Source organism: Rhopilema esculentum, chromosome 4, assembly GCF_057945365.1.
Source record: "Rhopilema esculentum isolate cy_ngs chromosome 4, ASM5794536v1, whole genome shotgun sequence".
Lineage (NCBI taxonomy): Eukaryota > Metazoa > Cnidaria > Scyphozoa > Rhizostomeae > Rhizostomatidae > Rhopilema > Rhopilema esculentum.
The window spans coordinates 4,217,138-4,234,705 of record NC_142818.1 but is presented as its reverse complement, the minus strand read 5'-3'; the positions used below and the strand labels follow the sequence as shown (position 1 = coordinate 4,234,705).

The following is a 17,568-nucleotide window of genomic DNA, read 5'->3' as shown; positions in this document are numbered from 1 at the left end:
CCATTCAGCTGTGAATGTGGAATGGAATCATATCGGATCGCTTTTGGGCTCGTGTGAACGCATGAATCCGATACGGTTTCGCTCCGGAACCTCTGTTTCGAAAAATCAGCTTCGTTTCGGGGTTCTTTAAACAGTTTGGCACTCTTTTCAAGATATAAAATGACAGTGGATCGCAGTTAAACAATGAATATGCGATGCGATCATGATGAGCTTCACAAGATTAATGCAAGAAAGAATTGGATTGTTTGAAACTGATTTCGAAACAAAACAGCGTATCAGTTCCGTCACGTCAAAGAATGCATTCAATAAGAAAAAGAGCATAACAACGAGCAACATTTCACGTTGCTATGCAACTTCTTCAAGACAATGGATTTTTTTTTGAGCAGTGTTGAAGCGTAGCGTCATCGTGTGAACAGGAGTGAATCCGATACGAAATGAATCCGGTATCGTGTGAACAGAGCTCAGTGAATCCGAAATGAAATCCGATATGAAATGAATCCAGTATTGTGTGAACAGGGCCTTACTGCCATTGTTTGGACCGTCGCCACGCTCACAAAGGCCCATTGTTAGCAATGAGTCTTTAAAGCGAGGCTGAAATTTTTCAAAATTCCTTAAAATTCCTTAAACTGGGATTCTATTTTCTTTGAATATTTCCTTGTTTTGTTTTATCCCAAAGATTGGTCATGCCATGACTAACAGTTAGTATGCATCTACAAATTTTGAACGATTTATGAATAATTCATTCATTTTATGCTTTAAATGGCCATTTGAATGCTAAGGTGTTGAAACAGTCAAATAATCATCATAAATTATAAAACTTGAAAAGGGGATCCTCTAGTCACGTATTCCGAAATTTCTGTTAGTATCTTTTTCTCATTCCTGTTGTTAAAGCTGCACTTTCACTGTCAAAAAATTTCGCTTCATCATGGCGATAAATCAACTCGAAATTAAGTTTTATTTAAAGTGCCTCTGACATGATTTTCGTACTTTTGGGTTTATATATCTATTCTTATGTAAAAAGGCCTGTTATTCTCATTTCTGAAGTTAGTTTTTACGTTTCGTGAGAAATGAAGAAGTTATTGGCGATCTTCTACGCCAAAATTCGCCATCTTGGTTTTCAGAATGAGTAGACAGTGACGTCACGGGAGGGACCCGATCGCCTCCTCCTTCGAGTTTTTGTATCGTAGTCAGTGAGGGAAATCTAACAGGTCAAAGATGAGCGATATTTCCAGAGAAAGTAGTGGCAGCGAGGATGAGATTCTTGAAGGTAGCGCTTACATTGTTACAATAACGAGTTCCTCCCATGTCGTCACAAGGGAACGGCATATGATGATAAAGCGACTTGGCTAGGCCGCACTATTTTGCTTAATTTCAATATCAAAACGCTTTTATTTCAAAAAAAGTTCAGATCTACTATAAAAGCAGTGCAACCCTTCAAATAAGAGAATAAAAAAATCATGTCACAGGCACTTTAAGTCCAACTCTTTTAGCCCAAAGAAACGATCTGACTTATTCAAAAATACGGAAAAAGTTATTCAAAAACACGTGTTTCCTTTTGAATCGGTGATGGGTTATCATCACCTTAAAGCGCTAACGGCTCTATAATTGCAACCTTCAGATATAAGAAAATCAACAACCGACAACCTCTTGGGTCGTCATTAAGACAATTCAATTAGGACGCTATATCTTCGCTGTAACATTACACGTCTGAAAAAGCAAACATTGATAATATTTTGAACTTTTGAAAAAAAGTTGATACTCTAAAAATTTCTTGAATCTTGCAATTCCTTAACAAAATCTTTGTGAAGTCAAAAAATCCTTGATCTAAGGAAAATTCCTTAAAAGTGGAAACACTGGTTGGCACGGGGGAAAATTGCATTGCACATGCGCTAAAAATCACAGGGTGCTAAGGTCTTTTTAAGCTGGCGATAAGGAAATGAAAAAAAATTTAGGGCTGGCCGTAACTAGGTACTCTTTAACTTGAACCAAGACATTGAAATGTTGCAAAGTTTCTGCACTTTTTATCTGTTATCATTTTTTTGTTACAAAAGAAACCTTTGCGCTAAAAGCCTTACGCAAATCAACTGACATCAAATGAGCAAAGAACAGCAAAATCAGGTGACTTACTTTGACACAGCTCAAATGGGCCAATAAAACACATTAATTTTTTACAAACACGCTCTTTACACACATATTTTTTCAATAAAGGTAAATACAATGTGTTTATTCTCAGTTGGGAAATATATTTGCACGGAGATGCAACGGATCCATTTTAAAATATGCACGACATATGGTAACATTTTAGATAATCTTAAACTTTCTTGTAAAGCAGACATATCATTGAGTGCAGGGCCATTAAGCCACACTATTTATTTACCGCTGCCAGTCTTGCTGAAATCGATCACTATGAGGGTATATTTACAAAACCTTATCATTTTTCTTGCATTATTTACCGATAGCTATTGAAAGTTCCTGTTTGTGGACATTATATACAATTTTGGGTAATGACGCAAACCAGTTTTGATGCAAGTCGGTTCGGGCGGTATGTTCGGCCGTTGATATCGCGAGAGCTAATGTTGTTTTTGACTGTGACAACTTTTTTGTGCTTCTTGCTTTTCATTTTTTTTGCGTATGTTGAAAGAAGCAGTTTTGTGCACCCAATGAAATTGGCAATTTAACGATAGCTTTTTTCCTACATTGTGATAAAACATTATTTCTGGGCGCTGTTCATTCACCAATTCTTCTGTTAATATCTTGAAGAAAAACCTTTAAAAAGTTTGCTCACCTCTAGAAAAACATTTTTAGAAAAAAACCACTTATACCAGTTGAAAGCTGAAGAAAAACTGTGCTTACACTATTTCGCTACGCCAGGTGGCCAAGCCTTATTTTCAAATCATTTTTCTGCCAAAAATCGATCGTCACATTCGCTTCAAATATAATAAATACAAAACTGTGTGATATCAAACTTTTCGTACTTCTAGAAAAACATTTTTAGAAAGAAACCACTTATACCAGTCGAAAGCCAAAGAGAAACTGTTCTTTCCCCTTTCCCTTTCAAAACTGTTCTTTCCCTCCTCATGTGGCCAAGCCTTATTTTCAAGATACAACTCATTTAAGAAATACCTTGTTTACTGCATTGTCATAGGCCATTGATATTGTCTTTTCAGCTTGAATGAAGCTGCTAGTTACCCAAATATATATTGACTGGTGTTAAAAGATTAATAAATCTTGCTTCTGTTCATGTACTGAAGATTCTATTAATTTTGAACGTAAACCAAAGTAAAGGATTTTATTTGTGGATATAATCTTGCATTTCTTGTCTCGCCCTCTACGCATCGCAACGCAGCAACACACTGCACGTGATATTTGATCGCCATTTTTGCATATTGATGTTATTTAGAACCCTTTTTTAACGACCTTAAAAATCCTTATTCTCCAGGCAGTACAAGGGCTGGTGCACCTAGCGAGCCCACTTCCTGGAATAAGGTTTTTTCTAGATAATAAACCACTATCAGGCACTAAGTAATATTTCGTTTCTTGGGAACTGTTTTGGGGGCAAATTGTTAATAATTTGAGATTTTGATATAACTACATTACTATTTAAAAGTGTAATAGGGTAATTTGCCAAACGAATGTATACACCTTATCGTTATTATCGAGACTAAATGGTCCTTCCATCAATGAGAAAAGAAACAAATAGACACAACGATCATGTTGAAACGTCTTTCTTCAGATCAAACGATCTTTCCGCGATAAAAGGTTCTATAAATATAATGTTTCTCTACGGTTGTCCCGTAACGTCGATTCGTTCTCTTAATGTCAGGCACAGTCTTTCTCAAGCACTGTCCCCTCAAATATGTCAAATAATCCACAATAATCGTCACGCGAGATGTCTTAAATAGCTATGCGTATCCTATAAATCCATAATTTATGCCGACAAGATCTTTCACAAGCATCTTGCCACATAAGTGAAACGTCGAGAACCTAAATATACAAAATATCAAAACTTAACCCTATCGCTCCTAACCGAATTCCATTTCCAACTTCAATTCCAACTCCAACTCAAAAACTAACTCTATATGTAACACGCCCAAAATATAACTAAACAAGAACTAATTGTGATGCTACATAGCTACGTAAATTTACATAATAATAAATAGTGAATACAAAATATATTACTCCCAAGATTAATTACATAAACTGAATAATGATACTAAAAATCCCAAAAGTAATAGTTAATGAATCTTAAGGTGCAATTAGATAACAAAAGGAATTATAAAAAAATCGAATATGCGAATGGTGATAAAATTACTAAGGTTACAGGATGCTAAACAGACGAAATCCAAACTAGCACTATTACAAAAGGGTAGGGATTATCAATTTTTCCCCGTGCTCGTTTTTGGATTGGCTTGTGTGGTTGCTGTTGCACCATAAAATTGAGGTTCAAGTTTGTGTGGTTGCTGTTGCATTGCATTGGTCGTATTTGTTCTGCAGAGAGAAGAGAAGGGAACGGAAAGGGACTGACAATTTTCAAAACATGGCTAAGGAAGCTGTCCAAGGATATTCAACCAACTGTAATTCATAAATATATTTTGATTTTTTATGCTAAGCTTTTCGCTACAAAGGAGACAGTGCAAACTTTTTGTCAGACATATATGGAGTTTCTTTACAGCAGATTCTTGATCATTTTCTGTTCAATTTAAAATTTCCAAGATTCATTTGATCCTTGCGGTATTTGTGATGCATCATTACTGCATATGATCGCTTAATTATTTCGCATTATATTCCTCTGATTTTTATGATAATTTTTGCTTATTCTCGTTACCCAAAAGTGCCCTTGATATTTGACCAGATATTTGATCAGTGCTTAGGAGACGGGGGTCACTGGGGTCACTGACCCGGGGGCCCTAGGCTTTAGGGGCCCATAAATAATAATTTAGGGGCTCAATTGAAAAAAATTTCTAAGTAATAATCCAGCCTCCCCATCAACATTAACATAACATAATATTAGAGACAATAATGACAAAGGTCCATGAAGTCGTTGCCTGTCTCAGTGTTAAACATTATTTTGTTAAGAATTGCTCGTCTCTGTTGGCCAGGGCTAAAGAAGTTCAAAAGCTTCTGAATGTTACAAAAAATGTGATTGCAGGGCAACATACAGGGCAATATGTATGTCATACAGATTTGCACTATGGCATTCGCATCTATTTGCAACAGTGTGTCGGTTGTGGTCCGATTTAGTTAACGAATTGAACGTTTTTCATTTTCTAAACTTTAAGAATTTCTAACAAAATTACATTCTCATGCATTATGGTGGTAAGATATCAGTTATGCTCAAATTATTTGTATTTAAGAAGTGCAAGGTTGAATGAAGCAGTGCGATATGGAAGGAAACAGAATAAACAGTTGCCTAAAGTATTAAATGTACCTGTGATAAATCATATCTCTTCCATTAAATATCTCTAAATCTTTCGCCTAACCCACTTGTTTTTTATTCTCAGTTATTTTAATGTATCATCTTGTACCTGTTATTTTTTATTTATTTCTAATTCACAGGAGGGGTGAGAAATTATCTCTATCTACACCGTTAGACATTCGATCGACATAAATTAAACAGACGGATCTTACTTGCTCGTGTAGACTATGCACACCATATATTTCTAATATTGGTTACTTGTAAACATCACAATTTTTTTTAGTTATATTTGTTATTGTTACAAGTTGGTGTTAATTAGCTGTTTATTAGCTAGTATTTTGTAAACCAACATTAAATAAAGTGAATAAAAAAACATGGGTTTTCCGACAAAAATCTAACAAGCTTCTAAATTTTTCTCATAAATCTCAACATAACATAATGACATCAGAACTGAAAAAAAGATCTTTTGATATATTGAATATTCTTTGTTTGTTTAGATTCAAATTTTTTCCATCAAAACATAGCATTTAGATAAACATAGACAACCATGTTAAATTTTTGAAAAGAGCAGAGGTTTTCCGACAAAATAGCAGTTTAGCTCTACAGTGGTGTTTTTGCTCCCTCTGCCCCCCTCTATCTACACCATTGCCACTGGCGCAGTTTAGCCAGCATGGCAATTTTAGCAACCAAAATAGCCACCCTAGCAGTTTAAGCAACCATAATTTTCAAAGATTTCTGGGGAGCATTCCCCATACCTCCTAGAAGTGTCTGCCTTAGGTATGCCTTATAATTAAAATTTTGTCCTGACCCAGGGCCCATAAATTCTTTCCGCGACCCTGTATTTGATCATTTAATAAACTTTTTTCCTCAGCTCAGACTGCAAGCAGTTATCACCTTTAAAAGCCCCCATAACCTACTCCAGAAGATTACGAAATACTATTGCATGTTTAATGCAAAAAGTCAAGGGGAGAAAGAGGCTCATGCATGAATCTGCAAAAATTTTGAGGCTCATTCAGATTATTTAAAACAATTAAAGGCTTCCAATTCAAAAGCTGTAAATTTATAACACAATAACATTCTTATCCCTCTGAAGACACAAAATTACCCAATGAGTCAGATTTTTATGGCCCTTCATCTCTTCACTGCTGCCAATTGTTGGCAATAATTTAAACCAGCTACTCTTTGCAGTCTTATTTTGAAGATTTGTTGAGAAGTGAAACATTTTCTTAATCAATTTTTGAATATTTTCGGCCTACAAAAAATCAGGTACAAGGTCAGCTTTTACACTGGCAGTAGTCTGTAGCAAATGCTAATCTCTATAATGGTCTAATAAAGGAAAAACCTAACGGGGGCCCCTTTGGGTTAATACATTTCTCTTTTTAATAAGAAAGCCAATTTTTTGCTGATCCATAGACTTGCTCAGATCAGCTCAGCACTCATAAAATCTTGTACTGAAGAGATACCAATATACATTACTTTGAACTACTTAACAACACTAAATAAAGATAATACCCCACAGAGCAAGTGATAATGAGTACCCCAGGGTCATTACAGAAGAAATGACTAAAATTTACTACATTTTGACTTGAACACGTTATACAGAAATAAACTCATTTAAATTAGGTTCATGTATTAGGTCCTACTGTGCCTATTTTGTTGTCACCTGACTGAAAGAGTTGTGAGTTAAACTGTGTCCTTGTTGGTGTGAAACCAGGGATGTTAGAACAAGCAGGGTACTAGGGGTTCATTTTCTCAGTACATTTTAGATTTCCATCTTGAATATAGGGATCCTGATCCTTTGAATGACTTTTTAACTCACACCTAGCTATAAACCATAATGCCTTGAATAAGCTTATTTAATTTTTGAAGCTCCAGGGTGGGTGCTTATTTGAAGGGAGGCGCTTAATCAAGGGGGGCCCTTATTTAAAAAGTAGATTGGGGTGCAAATTGTGTTGTTCATTTTTCTTTCTTGTTGAGTTGCCTTTCCAATTATGTTTTCGTTGAAAATTTGATGTATGGCCGTTTCTGAAGGTTGAAGGATTATTCAAGGAAGGGCACTTATTCAATAACTTCACCTCTAGGGTGGGTGCTTATTTGAGGGGAGCTCCTATTTAAATGGGGTGGTGCTTGTTTAAGGCATTATGGTAAATTGTCTTGTTTCTATCAAAAGCCACTGAAATCATGGATCTGTTTTATTGGAATTGAAACTCCAAAGATAAATAAATTCCTTATTGCAGAACAAAGAGCTGAAATATAATGAACTCTTCCTCAGATGCCAGAATCATTGAACATGATGATCATGAAATTAGTTCAGACATTGACAACCTAGAGCTGGCACGGAGACATGGATATGAAGTTGAAAATTCAATACTCACTGTTACAATGAATGATGAGCAAAACTTGGAGATTATTTCAGATCAAAGTCAGGTAGCTACCTTTGAATCAATACAAATTGATTTTGTGAATATAATTATAGAGCAAGATTTTATAGAAAGGAGTTCATTATAGAAGGACAATTTCAAGGTATCTGCATTCGATTGAATGCCCTCTTTTTGTTGTCTCTCTACTTTGTGATTATACTGCTTCATTAATTCCTCATAATGGTAAGATAAACCATAGATAAATTTTGATTGAATAATGCTATGATAAATTATAAATGAGAATGGCAGGCAGGTTTTTCCAATATCTGTTAAACTTCTTAGAAAATAATAGTAATTTTCACCAACAATTTTCATTTGAAAAATCTGCCAGCAAATAAATAGACATAAATATTTGTAAAGGTTTTAGTTAGAATTGTGCATGCTATTCAACATAATTTTTGCCTATTTTATTGTCTGTTTATGGATTTTTCTTTTTCTGTAGAAGTTTGTCCAGCTATAAAAGGTTTTGCAAGACAGTAAATATATGCTGGGTTCAGCATCAGCCATCAGAAACCATATTTTCAAGACTAACATAAACATATTTTCAAGATTTAAAGGGAGGGGCAGTGCGGGTGAATGGCTCGGCCTTGGGTGTTGGCATGAAAGCACAACCCGATAGCTCAGCGGTAGAGCACTTGAAGTGCAAAGTCAAGGGTTGTGAGTTCAAGCCTCACTCGGGTCGGTTATTTTTCCGCACTCTCTACTAACTAACATCTCATTTTTATATTCATATGCAATTTATTGTTCAAATTTCAACAGAAGCATGAGTTATTGTCCTTTAGTTTCACACCAACAACATTTTTTAACTTTGTAAGGATTCTAAAGATAGAGGAAAGCTATATTATATAAATTTAGAGAGATGGTGAATTGGAGTGAAACACACTTTTTAAGAAAGTTTGTTTGAATTTTCACAGCGGAGCATGAAGAGTTGTGTTTGTAGCAGAATACCTATTCCAGTTCTTCTATTTGTGGTATCTCTCATCCTGCTTGTATCTGCAATAGTTATCATTCATGCCAGTGCAAAGAAAAATATGAAAGAATCTGGTAAATTCCTAAATTACTTTATGGGATTTAAGAATACTAAGTTTTCTGAAGATTTCATTTTTGAAGTCCTAGAAAGTTTTCAATGAAGCTCTAACTTTAATTTAATTTAATTTAAGATAAGAACTATTATTTTAAATATGTTATTGAGCTCCTTGATCTCATTTTCACCAGGGGCTTTAATTTCAAATTCAGACATGCTTTTTATTTAGTAAGAAAGTAGCACATGATTGGTGGGTTAGTCATTAATAAGACTGAAAACAAATATCTAGTGCTACTTATGTTAGATAATAAGAATGATTTTTTTACCATTTTTCATAAAGTAGTAAATGCAGTATGGGCATAGCATTCCTTTATGATTGCATTCAGCGTGAAACTCTGAAAGTTGAACTTACAGCAGTCCTGTTCTATAGGAAATTAGCCCATATGAATTGCTAATTTGTGCTAGGCTTAAACTACTCATCTTGTACATTGTAAGAGGTACTATATTTTTTTGGTTATGTTTCTCTTCCTGTAAATTTATTGAATTATCTTTTATGCTCGAATTTATGGTCAGTAATGCTATCTAATTATTGTAACTATCCTTATTTAGCCAAATTTCTTTGAATTTTTGCTGTAGCTCGTATCAAAGCTAAGATAAATGCGAATTGTGCTCTTTTACAGTTAAGCATTTTTTGATCATATTTCAATCAGCTTGTGGATTTGCATTCATTGGTATGTGATGTTATTTTCTTATAACTTTATATTAACTGATTTTACTGTATCCAATTTGCTCTCCAATACATGTTTGTTTATCCACAACTATGTCATCATCGATGCCACTAGGTTGTTATGTTCTTGATGCAATAGTTCAATGAAATGGCCCTCGATCATCCGTCATTCGTAGCCTCAGAGTTACCCTGATCAAACCATCACATGATGCTTGTAAACCAAAAGTTCCTTGTTTACCCTCGTCCTTTGCTTTAATTTACTTCTGTATCAATCAAAGTTAGCCGTAGCTTGCTTAAAGCAGTACTTATAGACTAAAGAATTATAATCTACCTGCATAATGCTAAACATAATCTGATTGCTGTTGATTCTTTTTCAAAGAAATATTCATGCTTTATTTAAATAAGCCTGGCTACCTCATAACTTTTTCATGATCACATTTAAACACAAATTGAAGTCTTGCGTTCTGTTGGAAAAAGTCACAAAATCTCTGCTCAAGGCATGATCTTACAAGTCCTTCTGGTTTTCTCCTAACAACATTATCATTTCCTTCAGTTGTTTCCCTTTATCCCGGTAAATCATGTATCATTATATTCGGTAATGCTTTGGAAGATCATCCACATAAACTGTTTAAACAGATAGATTACAATAAACAAGCTTGATGCACTCTCTGTTTGAGGATTATTTTCCTTGTGCACACTACTTTCCCACTTTAAAAGATGCTTTTAGTCCAATTTGTCTTTCTTAAAGTTTATCTTTCATTGTCATAATCATACTTTGTAAGTTACTAGTTGCTTTTTAGGCCTATATACTTTACTTAAAATGGTAATTTTAAGAACAAAGTTGAGAATGTTTTTATTAGGTTTGATATCTGAATAGTCAAAAATTTGTGCTATATGCTACCGTTTGTCTGTTGTACAATTGCACAAAGTTTGATTTGTTAAAAACAAATCGTGTATCACCAACATTTTATCTGTTTTTTACAAGTTTACTTCTAGTTGAATTTCATTGAGTTCTTGATAATCATTTTAGTCACTGCCAATAGTTTGTAATGACACTTCTTTGCCTCCTACTTTGAGCAGATCCTTTTACTTAGCACTAAGTCATTAAATCTCTCATTCTTCCCACCCACCCTAGTTTTTCTAATTCACCAATATTTTTCTCTTTCTGTTTTTCAATGCGTAAATATTTAAATCTAGGTTGTGAAGCTTAAAGTGTATAGGAGTATAGTATTTTTAAATATATGCTTTTTTCATCAAGACTTTTCTAGGGATTTGGTAGTATTGTGACTGTATTGATTGAAATTGCAAAATATCTTCTCATCTGTCATGGAAATTTTATCTGTAATCTTATGAATGTAAATTTTTGAGCAAGAAAGCATGCAAGTCACATTTTGTATTGTAGCTTAAAAATTGATTTTTTTGTAAATGACATTTCAATTTGTCTGTTGAACCTGAAGAAGACAGATATAGGGATTGATAAACAGAAAAAAGTTCTGTCAGTATGGATAATTTTTAAATTGTTTGTTTAGGTCAGCTCTCGTATCTAATTGCATTGAAAACATCATCATGGTATCCAAGCTTGCTGTTCTGTGAAAGGTAGGGTAAATTTGAACTTTCAGTCAAGTCAAATTATTCCCTTGAAATTATTCTCTTGAAATAATTCCCATGAAATAATTCGCTTGAAGTTGCTTCCTTGAATTTGTTCTCATGAAATTATTCTCTTGCAATTATTCCCCTGAAATTATTCTCTTGAAATTTTCCCCTTTAAATCATTCCTTTAAAATTAGTCTCTTGAAACTATTCCCTTGAAATCATTCCCTTGAAATTATTCTCTTGAAATAATTCCCATGAAATAATTCGCTTGAAGTTGCTTCCTTGAATTTATTCTCATGAAATTTTTCTCTTGCAATTATTCCCCTGAAATTATTCTCTTGAAATTTTCCCCTTTAAATTATTCCATTAAAATTAGTCTCTTGAAACTATTCCCTTGAAACTATTCCCTTGAAATCATTCCCTTGAAATTATTCTCTTGAAATAATTCCCATGAAATAATTCGCTTGAAGTTGCTTCCTTGAGTTTATTCTCATGAAATTATTCTCTTGAAATAATTCCCATGAAATAATTCCCTTGAAGTTGCTTCCTTGAATTTATTCTCATGAAATCATTATCTTGCAATTATTCCCCTGAAATTATTCTCTTGAAATTTTCCCCTTTAAATTATTCCTTTAAAATTAGTCTCTTGAAACTATTCCCTTGAAATCATTCCCTTGAAATCATTCCCTTGAAATTATTCTCTTGAAATAATTCCCTTGAAATAATTCCCTTGAAGTTGCTTCCTTGAATTTATTCTCATGAAATTATTCTCTTGCCATTATTCCTCTGAAATTATTCTCTTGAAATTTTCCCCTTTAAATTATTCCTTTAAAATTAGTCTCTTGAAACTATTCCCTTGCAATTATTCCCCTGAAATTATTCTCTTGAAATTTTTCCCTCTAAATTATTCCTTTAAAATTAGTCTCTTGAAACTATTCCCTTGAAATCATTCCCTTGAAATTATTCTCTTGAAATAATTCCCACGAAATAATTCGCTTGAAGTTGCTTCCTTGAATTTATTCTCATGAAATTATTCTCTTGCAATTATTCCTCTGAAATTAGTCTCTTGAAATTTTCCCCTTTAAATTATTCCTTTAAAATTAGTCTCTTGAAACTATTCCCTTGAAATCATTCCCTTGAAATTATTCTCTTGCAATTATTCCTCTAAATTATTCTCTTAAAATTTTTCCCTTTAGATTATCCTTTTAAAATTAGTCTCTTGAAACTATTCCCTTGAAATCATTCCCTTTAAATTATTTTCTTGAAAATATTCTCTTTATTCACGCTGTAGATTTAATTTACAAATTATCGATAAACTGGCATGTAAAACAGGAATAGAGAATTCTACAACCCCAAGCTAAGTTTTGAATTGTCCTGTCATATTGAAAGAGAGAAAAACGAAGATTTTTAGATGATAATATTATCTTTGAATCTCAAGGTTGAGACACAGAGAGAAAGAAGAGATTATTGGAATCCTAAAACAATTCCTGCTTCACGATATTTTCAAGGGAGCTGCTGTGCGTGCTTACTTTGAAAGAATAAACAAAGTGATTGATCGCGATAGAGAGGTTGGTGCTAACTCTTTCATTTGAAGAAATGTATTCATAATTTTTTTACAGAGAATTGCCTTGATACATGAAAACATGCATAAATGTCAGTTTGTGTAAGGTTTTTAAAGTTAGTCCGGCTTGACATCATTCACTACGCTGCTGTGTATGTTGTATTCAACCCATAGCCCATTCAAAGATAGCTGAAATTGGCGTTTAATCCCTTATGATAAATTTCTTTATTTCTATTAAATTAGAGGCACTGAGTTATTATATTTCTTCTTAAAACTTTTATATTGAAAAAAACGTGAAACTGAACGCCATTGTGACCTTTGACGACCTCTGGCGACCTTTGATGGTCTTCGTGATCTCTGATGACCTTTGGTGTCTTTTGGTGAACTTTGTAAATATAATACTCTTGACGTCACACATAAAAATATTGTTTTAAATCATGCTACCAGAGATGTTTCGAGTATTCCCTTATATCTACAAGAATTTTCATCAAAATTGTAACAGGAGGGTTTACAGAAGATATATAATTTTCAGTCACAACGAGATTCGTCGTCAACTTAAATTGTGCCAAGCATTGTTTCTGCTTTTACCTATGACTATAATTAAATTTTAGCCAGCCTAGACAAAGGATTCATTTTCAGATTTGGTTTCTCACAGAGAGAATTCTGTTTTTATCCGCCCTTTAATTGTCAATTTTTATTCTTCACTTCCGCACCACCGGGAAAGCGGGGCTGGTCATGCCCCCCACTTTTGTGTGAAGCAAGTGGTTTTCAAGCTGCAGTAAAAGGGGTAAGAAGCCTTGGCCCCCTAATTTTTAAGCCTTGACTCCCCCCACTTCCAAATTCGTGGCGCGGGCCCTGTCCACAGTCACAAATATTTTTCAAATTATCATCCAGTAACGTTTATGTTGGAAAGAATATCGTTGAAAACTGAAGACTGATTTTTTGTAGCTAGAAGCTGAAATCTTTCTTGACTCCGAAGTTATTGAAAGTGTTGTATCAGAACATTTGGTTAATCTGTTTGAGTCACCTGAAGGTATCAGTTTAAACTTTTTCTCCTTAGTTCTTTAACTGACTGACTGCCTGTGTCCGTCGAATGACTGTGTCCGTCTTCTAAAATCTTGTTAAATTATAAAGATCAAACAGAAAAAGTTTATCAGATTTTCAATTTAGAGGCTGTCGATTGACTGTATACAACACAAATATATGCGTTATTCTGTTCCCCTTTATTCAAACAGCTTCTTTCTTTTCCTGAACACAAAGATATTTTACCTATTTTGCATTCTCATTAAAATACACCCAGAATTTTCTCTTCATCTTCAAAAATGCAAGAGAAAAGGAACTTCTCTGAACAATAGAAGGCTCAGATTTTAAGAGCATCTGTTTCAAAGCAGTATTTTCCGGAATCTCCTACTGACGCAGTTGGGTTTTAAAAACACTATAGACTTGGTTTTTAATTTTTTGACGTCACTGCCTAGATTTCCTTTAAATTTAATAGCGTTGTGATCTTTGATGGGCCTACAAACAGTAGTTTTATCTAATCCCAAGGAAGGAAGAAAATAAATGATTGATCTGAAAAGTATAGCGAATTCTATGAATATTCTAGTTTCCATGGAGGTGGGACGTCTTCCTAGAGTTACTTGGATTGTGAGTAACTGTGCTTCATTCATGCTACCTATTTCTTAAGCAGATTAGGTGAGTTTTATTATTGTTATTGCAGGGTCTTTGCTCAATGTGATTGGTGTTGACGAATCAGAGCTACGTTCCTATTCAAAACTCTTGCTTCAACAAATATTGTGCAAAATTCTTCCTAAAGTAAGTATCTGCTTTTTCAAACTTTTCTATTCCAATTTCAAGGAATAGTTGCTGAATATCAAATCAAGATTTTTGAAACCTCTCCACCCTTGATGCTATTAGATGCAATGCAAACAATATTTACTTCTTGTTGAATTTACCAGGTGAAGAGAAATGAACCTGCTTCTTGTATTTTCGAGGCCCCTTGTACCTTATTTTTCTAAAAAGTATTTCATGAAAAGAATATACAAACTATGAAACTGCAAATGTTACTTCCCTGGACGTTTCTGATATTGCCCCTGTGCATCAATGTTGCACACATGGTATTTTGCAACAGATTGAACAGTGAAAAAGCAAAAATTCTCAGAGCTTCAAATAAAAAGCAAGCAAGCAAAGAACTGAATTTCTAGCCCTTTCCATGCATGCAGGAAATGTTTAGTGATATGAGATTTGCTCACACAAAAAATTGTCTTTCTAGATGCTTGGCCCAGCCCTAAAATTTTTCACAAAAGAATTAAATTGTGTGTGAAGGTCATTTGGGCCCAAGATCATTTTTATTCAAATGCATAGTTTTTCTGATTTTCAAGTCTCGTGATTATGAGGGATGTACAATGAGTGTTAAACTAAATGCACTGTCAAGAAATTTTGACTAGACAGGATTGAAAAACAAAAGTTGAGCCAGTGTATAATCCAGTCAGTTTTTAATTCAGAGCTCTTTTTTCATACTATGAAAATTGAAAAAGTTCTTAGTCGAAAAGTCCAAAGGTATTAGTGTTCAAATGTCCAAGGTCATTGATTGGTTGGATTCATCTTTTAGGTCACCCACTCAAAAGTGATATCTTTGCATTCAGAGCTATCACCAGATATTCTCCAATAAAGAGTTGACCACTCCAACAAGGGGCTTCAGTTTCTATTTATCGAATCCTGCATTTTTGCGACTAAAATGATTAAACCAGTACAAGGGGAGTGGGGGTTCAACATCACTGACTAGGACGCTTTTCATCGTGTCATCAAAGTTCTAATTATTTTTGTGATTTAAATATGATCTTGACAATAAGACAATAAATACGGAGAGAGACAATGAAGGAACACAGAAAAGCCAATCGTTGTTCTTTCCTTTATCAGTTGTACTGCGTTGTATTTCCACATTTCCCAATCATTACTTGCCAAACATTATTTGGCACACTTGTTTCTTCAGATTTTTAAAGAAACATCTTCAAGGCAGTTGCTGAGTTTCGATTCCATTCAAGGCAATGTAAGTCTCTACTATACCCGCCTTTTTTCTCTCTTAGTAAAGCGGTTTAAATGTTTATAAAAGCCAATGACTGGCCTTCAATCTTTTATTAAACAAAAAATATGTAGACTTTTCTCACTGAGGATAGAAGTTTGTTTTATTATTCTAGATTTGTGCAAATCTTATGCGCGGAATATATTTAAAAACAACGAGATCCGTGACCCAGAAAAGGATAAAAATGAACTCGATGAAAAGCTCTTGAATTGGATAATATGTAGCAGCATCTGCGCTGTAATGGAAAAACATCGTGGAGGAAGGCTTTTCCGATATTTGATGCTAGGGGATTAGAGCGTAATTAGGGAAAGGGTGCTTTTTCAATATTCGATGCTAGGGGATTAAAGTTTAATTAGGGGGGGGGGGCTTTTTCAATATTCGATGTTAGGGGATTGAAGCTTAATTAGGGGGAGGGGGCTTTTTCAATATTCGATGCTAAGGGACTTCGATATTCGATCCAATATTCAAGAATTAGACTTGTGCGAGAAAGAGAGGTTCTATCGATTTGTTACAATAATTTACCCGCCATTGGTTACTTTCTTTTTTCCCTTTTTGGAATATTTTTGGCTGTTAGCTTATAATGGTACACATTAGAAATGTATCATCTGAATTCCAATAATTCGTCATCAATTAAAACAGTTTGCCAACAATACACCAATTCAGCTTATGGCCTCATTTTGAAAAAATTGTCAAATTCTTTTGTACAAAAATTGTTACCTCAGATTCATGTTGCGAGCTAAGATTTAGTCTACTTAGAAGTTTTCATTATGGTATTGCTCACAATTTTTTTTATGAGGACATAAAGATGAAAATTTTATTTGAGAGATTTTACCGTGATTGGCGACTAGGGGGGGGGATAAAGTTTCACCCCGAATTATTTTTGAAGCCCTTACAAGTTTTAAACTTCATTTCTCCGTAAGATCTAAAATACAAGCAAATCAATATGACAAATTGTATCCAGCCTAAATTTATGGCGATAAAATCAAATCTGAGCTTACAAAAGTCGTACATTGAAGTTTGGAAAAATTTCCAAAACGAGGCCGTAAGTCGAATTGGTGTATTAAATTCTGTATTAACGTGTTATGACTTGATGTACGGAGTCGGACTCTTCGTCTTTTCCTCGTCGCCTCTTAATTTTCTCTTTGTCTCCTATTCGTTTTCTCTTTATCTCTTCTTAATGTTCACTTTGTCCCGCTTCGTCTTCTCTTCGCCTTCATTTCGTCACTTCTCCACTCCCTATTCGTCTTTTCTTTGTCTCCTCTTCGTTTTCTCTTTGACTCCTCTTCGTTTTTTCTGTCTCCTATTCGTTTTCTCTTTGTCTCTTTTTCATATTCACTTTGTCCCTCTTCGTCTTCTCTTCGCCTTCATTTCGTCTCTTCTCCACTTCCTATTCGTCTTTCCTTTGTCTCTTCTTCGTTTTCTCTCTGTCTCCACTTCGTTTTCTCTTTGTCCCTCTTCGTCTCGCCTTTGTCTCGTCTTCTCCACTTCTTCGTCTCCTCTTCGTCATGATAATTTATCATTATGACAATCAATCTTGAATATCAGGGTAAATGCATATTCCATTATCACAGAAAAACGTCAGGCCATAACCACAAAATGGTGCTATCTTCCAAATTCCTGGTCTTTATGATGAGCAAGTATGGGGAGTGAAGTAGTTATATTATGCTGCTAACTTCCGACACCCTCTAATCATCTGCATTTGTGGTGAATGCATTGTTCTGGTTTTACCACCTTGGTATAAATCTACT

At 34.4% G+C, this 17,568-nt stretch overlaps 1 protein-coding gene across 8 annotated transcripts in view; it reads left to right on the top strand.

The window, feature by feature from the left end:
• LOC135691224 (uncharacterized) overlaps positions 1–17,568 on the top strand; it is a 41,864-nt gene that overhangs the window by 10,766 nt on the left and 13,530 nt on the right. For 3 of the 8 annotated variants that reach the window (XM_089116077.1, XM_065209030.2, XM_065209031.2), the window contains exons 2-9: positions 7,689–7,843; positions 8,751–8,880; positions 9,541–9,591; positions 11,117–11,183; positions 12,619–12,748; positions 13,690–13,774; positions 14,459–14,553; positions 15,731–15,787. In XM_089116077.1, the coding sequence (XP_088972203.1) occupies positions 7,799–7,843; positions 8,751–8,880; positions 9,541–9,591; positions 11,117–11,183; positions 12,619–12,748; positions 13,690–13,774; positions 14,459–14,553; positions 15,731–15,787 (660 nt within the window). In that variant the 5' untranslated portion in view covers positions 7,689–7,798. Of the gene's footprint in view, positions 1–358; positions 4,575–7,653; positions 7,844–8,750; positions 8,881–9,540; positions 9,592–11,116; positions 11,184–12,618; positions 12,749–13,689; positions 13,775–14,458; positions 14,554–15,730; positions 15,788–17,568 lie in introns of those variants that run through there. The other 5 variants (XM_065209028.2, XM_065209029.2, XM_065209027.2 and 2 more) reach the window with 3 other exon arrangements.